General features: G+C 41.3%; 1 protein-coding gene across 6 annotated transcripts in view; it reads right to left on the minus strand.

Moving 5' to 3' along the window:
* Positions 1–2,500: 2,500 nt before the first annotated feature.
* The window catches only part of LOC118417405 (voltage-dependent L-type calcium channel subunit alpha-1D-like), a 46,602-nt gene continuing 41,417 nt past the window's right edge, over positions 2,501–7,685 (minus strand). For 3 of the 6 annotated variants that reach the window (XM_035823003.1, XM_035822964.1, XM_035822980.1), the window contains 7 exons: positions 7,371–7,447; positions 6,742–6,756; positions 5,234–5,315; positions 4,543–4,608; positions 4,233–4,267; positions 3,698–3,741; positions 2,502–2,831 (listed from right to left, as the gene is read on the minus strand). In XM_035823003.1, the coding sequence (XP_035678896.1) occupies positions 2,611–2,831; positions 3,698–3,741; positions 4,233–4,267; positions 4,543–4,608; positions 5,234–5,315; positions 6,742–6,756; positions 7,371–7,447 (540 nt within the window). In that variant the 3' untranslated portion in view covers positions 2,502–2,610. Of the gene's footprint in view, positions 2,832–3,697; positions 3,742–4,232; positions 4,268–4,542; positions 4,609–5,233; positions 5,316–6,741; positions 6,757–7,370; positions 7,448–7,685 lie in introns of all 6 variants that reach the window. The other 3 variants (XM_035822972.1, XM_035822995.1, XM_035822987.1) reach the window with 3 other exon arrangements.

The raw sequence follows: 7,685 nt of genomic DNA on the forward strand, positions 1-7,685 counted from the left end.
CCGCTATTTTCACTCCGCTCTCCCCCTTTATGCAAACATGGACTGTTCCAAAATTGAAGTTGAAAAAAATAAATCCCATGTGAGAATGACCTGGAACTACGTTGCTACTATACTATTTTTATTATGTATACGGTAATCCAATTTTTATTTCTTGATAACAACACGCACACAACATGCTAGTGTTTCACACATTAACAAAGAAGGCACCGTTTTACTTCAAGAAAAAAGGTTTTATTTCACAAACGGAAATTGTGTTGTATTTTTTCTACAGATGCGTTAACACGTTATGCGACCCTAAACGTTAGTATTACGTACCCACAGCAGACAATAGCGTGGTTATGATTAAAGTTTTCCTGCTTATTTACACAAGGCAAGGGCAATTACTGCACTTATTCAAGGTTGTCACAAGCATAACTAATCTTCATACAAGCAGACCGGTACCTCTCCAAACAAACTTCACTACACTTTTAACTCTTTACCAAGATATGCTTATTAGCCGTTTTTAGCAAAGTGCATTTTTTAAAAAATCCAATTGGATATCATGGCTGAACTGCAATGACATTATCAGTACAAATACATATAAAGTTATGCACATTGTATTCAGACAAAAAGGATCACATTCCGTTTTTATACCCAGAGTTAATCAGGTAATACATTATATTGATGAACAAAGATTATTAGCCACTGTATGTTTGCACGAAGTCTGTTTCATATATCTAAATGTTTTGTATGCTTTTTGTCTAAAAGGGCTCAGCAATTGCAGTAATTATACGTCTGTTATAACCTTAAAGTTCCATTTATTTTTCACATAAACTAACAGATCTCGAGAACCTTATTATGCGCGACACTGCGCACGTGATCCACTAAGTAGTACGAAGTATTTGCTGATTGGCTACCGAGACAATTCAATTAGCAGACCGTGAACCCGCCGCACCTGCCAGCTGCGTGTTCAAGGACCCTTTTGTCGGCTTTGTTTACCACAAATGGTGAAACGTAGGAACGCCTTGAGCGCCGCTGAGAATACTGTAGTTGCAAGTTCGGAATTTACGTGTTTGCAAGCAAAAGCCAGTGAGATTTCTGAAACAACAGCAGTTCCGTGATAAACGGAACCTTCTCAAAAATAATAATTCAACGCTAATACATATGTCATTATTTCTTTTATGTGATCATGTGTACATGTGGCAGCAAGGCGACCCGCGCGGTGGTTGATTAGCCACTACCAGACTTCCGCCTGGTTGAATAGAGGACTTTTGCCAAGTTCAAGGAATAAAAGCCTAGTATATAACCTTCTTGGTTGGAGTTAATTGGCCTATAAGTGTTGGCCGGCCTGGCAAATTGCAAGTCGCAAACTATAGTCCTCGGCCATGTGACGTTAACTTATCTGGCGTGTTTTCTGTCTTTTCCTGACCAATTTCTTCTATTTTTTTGACGCGGAGCGGCTTTTAATTGTGGACAGTGTAACAGCGGGGCTCAAGCACCGCCAAATCGACCATGCCAATCAGCTCTGAGCTTTAGGCGTTGTGGTTTTCGCACTGGGATTGCGATATTTTTTCTCTCTGTTGTTGATGACTTGTTCTGTGGTGAATCCTGCACTTGAAATGAATCCTCTGGCCGGCCGACTCTCCTAGCATACTATTGACTCTATTTGTCCACTTTCTACAATTAGACCACCGATCCGTGGAGCCTGGTAGAGGCTACACTTGACTGAGGGTGGCATCCTGTCTAAAATGTGCCAACGTATCTTGTGCTTGCGTCGAGGTTTGTGACAATAAATTTGATTTGAATTGGTGACAATAGCACTGAGAACAATGCCCTCACACCGTGTCATTATTCGTCGTTCATGAATTTGATAACAGCAGATATTCCAACAACACCCGCATTCGCCGGATGACGTTTGCGACGCGTGTTCATGAATATTAATTAAAGCAAGCAGGGGTGACCACGTGCACGGCCGCCACCTGGTCATACCACAGGGAAGGTGATTACGTCATTTACCATATATGGTGAGACGCTCAGAGGTGGTGAAGACGAAAACGCAGACGAAAAACCCCGCCAAATTGGCTTATAAATCATTTTTAAGTGATTTTGTGCCAAAAATGATAACAGGGTTCTTTTAGTAAATATCTCATGCACTATCATACCAAATTTCGGGTCCCTTGGGTTTAATACCTGGGCACGGGAGGCACAATTATACAGTTCGGTCAAAACACCACCTAAAAACATCCATAAAATCATTTTAAAAGTATCTATCAAAAAAACGAAAAAAACGTCTGAGGGTATTGACCCAAGGTACACTTGTGCCAAATTTCAGGTCATTCGGTCTAAGAACGACGGAGAGGAATCACTTTAAAGGTTGTGACAGGAGAAAGAAAGAAAGAAAGAAAGAAGAAACGGTACGAAAACAATATTTTCACTCGAAGCGTACCTTCGGTACGCGGAGTGAAAATAAATACAGTACATAGCATGTCTGCTCTGTCATGACCAGTGGAAGCGTAGCTCTTCAGTGAGCATAAATGGTTCCAAATCACTTTATAGCCGGTAGTTGAATGAATGAATGACTGGTTTATTTCCTGTAAAACCTTGCAGTCTTGAAACTGAAACATGTTTTGCTTACATCGAGTTAAAGGTTACAAATTTGCATGGCACTTTCCGTTCCGTTACCATAAAATAAAGAAACATTGATTTTAGCCGTTTTACCTGTGGAGCCTGCAGTGACACCTGAGGCGTTAGCTTCCGCGCGGGCGTGGTCGGAGGCGAGCCGGACTTCCCAGGGTTCATCTGGCTGCTGGTCGTGTTGATTGACGGATACGTGGACAGGAACATCGGGTTTTCTGGAACACAGCATAACAAGATGTTGTGATTTTAGAATAAATGTGATTGAGAAAAATTCGTACTTTCCCAGAACTATCGTAGAGTGGAATTTGTTATCATCAAGCACAGTAGGGGCATCTTCTCTGGGTAGTTTTAAAGACTGCTTGCAGATTGATTTGCAAAAGTTAGGTGTGACGGGTCGTTCGGTGTAATATAACCAGCTGCTGCCGTGCCGCGTGCCCGTGAAGCTGGTGTATTACGCCGAACGGCGGTTATACCGACGGCTATATAGATACAGATACAGAATGAAAACAGATTTGCAGTGGATGTCACTTGAAGACAGAAGGAAAATGTTCGGACTTTCCATGATGTACAAAATGACCAATAAACTGGTGGACGTACCAACTGATACCAGCAACTGTGCAATATGATGATTTTAAGGTTAAATAACGAACAACACTCATACTGTGCAATATTATTTATGTAAAGTCCTGTGTCGGTCTTTTAATCCCCCTGCATCAGTTATGACCAACATGACCTGGGATGTATGTAATTTTCTTCTATCTATGAATAAAGTATGATTTTACTACTATGTCGGATGTTGATTGGAGTTATCTCTTACACAACCAGTAATGTCAACTGCTTAGTAAATGTTTTGATGCCTATCATAATCTCCAGGCAGATTTATCAGTGGCATAAGATAGTATCAAAGCTGGCTAAGGAGTATAGCCGGCCAAAGGGAGTCATCAGCCACTAGGAGCCAAACACACTTCTAGGTCGGCTTCACTCCTCTGGAAGCTTTTGATACTATCTTATGCTGCCGTAGGATCTGCTTGGAGAGTATCTTCCTCAGAGCTATTACATCCATCGACTTGAAAGACATTACCTTCCTCATCCTCTTCTTCAGGCTCCTCCTGTATTCCATCATCACTGGGGGCAGAAAAACACAACAGCTTTTTAGGAAACAGCCATGAGATGTTTATCTAGTTATTGATTCATTTAGATTTACCACATTAATTAGTGAAAGGATCGACATAACAGGTGGACTATTGCATTTTCAACAGACCTGACTGGAGGGTTTGAACCACTGACACCTGAAAGGACCCCCACTCTTTTTGGTAAGGGCGGCGGGTTCTTTTATGTGCTTGAGGTGTGGCTCTCTTCAAACATGAGACATTATTTAATGTCTGGGTATTGTATTCATGGCCATACCGCTAAAGTAATCGGTGCATTCCACATATATTGTAAAAGATGCCTGAATTTAGCATCAAGCAAAGCCAGTCTGCCAAATCTTTAAAACATTTTGATAAGACTGCCTGAAAAGTTTTCAAATTTAGCATATAGCGTTGGCAGTACTGCCCCATTCGTCCCCCCACAATCTGGCATGCAGCGCTGTTCCTTCGATACAAAAATGTACTTACGATGACATTGAAGACACTGTAGTTTTCCTCCCAATCTGTAACAGATCAGTAACATGACTTAAAACAAATATTATGGAAAAAAACTGATGCATCAAGTCTACCTTTTCTTGTGTAGTTGGAACAAACTTTGAACAAATCAAGCAATGTTTAATTTCTGCTGACAGTTCCGTCAGGTTGAATAAAGTGACTCTTTTTTTTACACAACCACACCAAAACGTCAGTGAAAATATAGCTGTGGTTGTGTAAAAAAAGCCTCTTTATTCCATGTTTAATTTTTTGCATGAAGGAACAAAAATGAAAGAAGCCTTACGCTGTTCCTGTTCCTCCGTGATGACATCCTGATTCCGCCCTTCACAATCTTGTTCAGTTCCTTCATCTGAAATAAACATAGAAGTATTGGAATATTTCGCTTCTATACAATAGGAATGTCAACCTGGTTAAGGTGAAGGCAAGTCGCCTGGGTACCATCTGGGTAGTAGTTCTCTCCTATGTTCGCTTCTGCTATCCGTCTGGAGACCTGCACATTCAAACCGTTTGGTGCTAACGGTAGTTAATGAGCGAATTAAGGAATGGGTTCTAGAGTGCCTGTTCAATGACAAGGAGCAAACTACTCTCCGGATTGTACCCAGGCTAGAAGATAAGTAGTACCATGGCCCTTTTTCTGGCCGTAAAATTAAGGCAGTGGGTTGTGATCCACTGTGGTATTGCACTGGGATTGGAAAGCAGAGCCCATCCCTCTCCTTCCACCACCTTTCACTTCCCCGACCAAAGTCAGGTACCCATTTTTACACCTTGGTGGAGTGAGGAAAGTTGTGTGAAGTGCCTTTCCCAAGTGCACAAGATTAGTAGTGTGACAGAAAACTCAAACAGCCAGCAGTTACACTACATGACCCCACTTGTCTGACATTCTGACACTAGCAAGGCTTGATTCCCAATGCAGCATTAATCTAATTTAGTTTAATCTAATTAAACTGTAACGATGAGTAGGCAAGTGTACCGACCTCCTCTGGGTTCATGACAGTCATGTCCCCCAGGATGCTCCTCCTCCACTCCGAGGTGCTCTTCTTCTTCTTCAGACGGGGTCTACAGGGGATAACAGGAGACAACTGTCAGCACAACATCCTGCATGTCAGACAGGACAGTGGTTAGTGGAAAGGTGGGGGCTTACATTGAAACAGTCAGGGTTGGACAAGTCCACTAGCCCCATTGTCCCGGGCAAGTGAAAGTTCAGATTGGGCAAGTTCATATCCTACCCAACTTGCCCGATTGGACAAGTATAAAGATTCTTGTGAGTGAGATTTTGATATACTTGTTCCTTTTCGCCATCATGGAATCAAGCATTGGTCAACACAGAAACATAGTGCCAATGATGAAAGAATTCTATGGTTGGAGGTAAAAAATACATGGAAAAAATGTTTTTAAAATTTCCAGTTGGTCCAGACAAGTATATTTTTTATCATAGGACAAGTGAATTTTAGAAAACTTGTCCAACCCTGACATGTTATTCATGCTTCCTGTGGATTTGGAATGGAATGGGTTAGCGTTCAGGGCTGTCTCCGGCTTAAGATTTTTTTCCGTCACATAAAAAATATTCCCGTGTTGAATATGTCGTTTTAAGCTTAAGCTTGTTAAGCATTTTCAACAGATTCATGACTTGTCATGAACTTTAGATTTGGGGGACGGACGGGGTAGAAAACTTTCCATCCCAACAAGCAAATGTCCATCCCGGGACGGAGGGACGGGTCCTGGAGATAGCCCTGTTGGTGTTACATGTTAAGTGATGATGCTAGAAAAGGTGTCACTCTTTCAAACATCTGCATTGGTTGAACAAAACTTCGTTAGTACTGATAAACTTGGTGATGGTTAGTGTTAGGAAATGCGTGATTCCTTACATCCCCTGTGGTGGATAAACTAAACCAGGTTAGTAATGCTTTTGTGAAGATTAGTCATCCAGGATACATCAAAATCGAAGAAGATTCACTCTTTACTTCTGGATACTCCAGCTTTCTTCATCAGTGAAAAGAAAATGAAGTTGTACAATTTCTCGAAACAAGGAATAATATTTAGAACATAAGAATTATTCCTTGTTTCGAGAAATTGTACAACTTCATTTTATTTTTCACTGATAAAGAAAGGTGGACACCTTTCGAAACGTCTATTAAAATTTTTGAAGTATCCAGAAGTAAAGAGTGAATCTTCTTCAATTTTTTTCAGGTTAGTAATGGTAACTTTGTCTGCAGTCTCTAGCATACCATGCAGGTAGGCACTATTTGATGACGCACCGTGTGATGTTATCAACCTTCAGCATGTTAAGGTACCCTTTTGGCACTGATTTTTGTGTTGGTTACAGGATCAGGCAGCAAGGGATAGGTTAAGGATAAGTGTATGTATAGTCTCTAAAATGCCATGCAGGTACATGTAGGCCATCAGTGATGCACCCTGTTACGTCAACCTTATCCCAGCGAATGCTACGGTCACATTTGGAAAAATGGGCCCCTCCCACACTCACCTGTCCAGCATGGAGCTGAAAAATGCAAGGATACGGCACGTGTGAAAGGACTTTCATTTCATTTTTTTATTTATTTTGAACGAAAAACAGTGCATGACAAGTGGCAGCCAGGCAGCAGTAAGGCTGGTAGCGGCTACCACTGATACATACAACAGAATACAAATCATTACAATGTACAAGCCCTATGACGAAATATTAATATATACAATAACAAAACACTCCAGGCCTGGCTTCCTGGGCTGTCTACCTGGACTGACTATCATGTCAGGCTACACAGATACCCCCATACACCCCATTCATAGCCGCAATTCTTTTTTTCACTAATTTGGAGCGAGCCTAAAGGTTTCGCATTGTATGCTAGTAGCTTGACACAAGGCTAGAGGGAAAACATTCTGCATTTTTGCAAAAATGCTGCCTTTCCAGTTTCTGTTTTTCTTTAAAAAGGTTCCTCTTTCAGTGCCCAAACACTGCTTTTCAGAGGGACCCTGGGTACGTACAAATAAACAATAAAACCGTTACAATATGTACATGTATGAGGCAAACTAAAACTCTAAAAGACTAGTCCCTGATAATAAGCGAGCTGGCTAGTTGTTCAACCTTGAATACAGAATAAATGAATACAAACTCACCCATGATCCACAGAGAGCCTGGGAGGTTCAGACAGACTGTTCCTGGGAGTGAGTGTCGTCACACTGTTCCTTGGTGTCTGGAACAAACAGTACAACAACAGCTCAAACAAGAGTTTCTCTAAATGCCTCTCACTTCATTCAACGGTCAAAGTATGTCTTTGTGCCTCTTTCTATGTGATTTACTGTAAATGCATTTAAGTTCGCGGAGATTTAATTTTGCTGTGGCGGGAAAATGGACTTTTTGCGGTGGGTTTTATTTTCGCGGAAGCACCATACACTGTACTCTCTTACTGTTATGGAAAAATGTTCGCGGTG

This window comes from Branchiostoma floridae, chromosome 1, assembly GCF_000003815.2.
Source record: "Branchiostoma floridae strain S238N-H82 chromosome 1, Bfl_VNyyK, whole genome shotgun sequence".
Classification (NCBI taxonomy): domain Eukaryota; kingdom Metazoa; phylum Chordata; class Leptocardii; order Amphioxiformes; family Branchiostomatidae; genus Branchiostoma; species Branchiostoma floridae.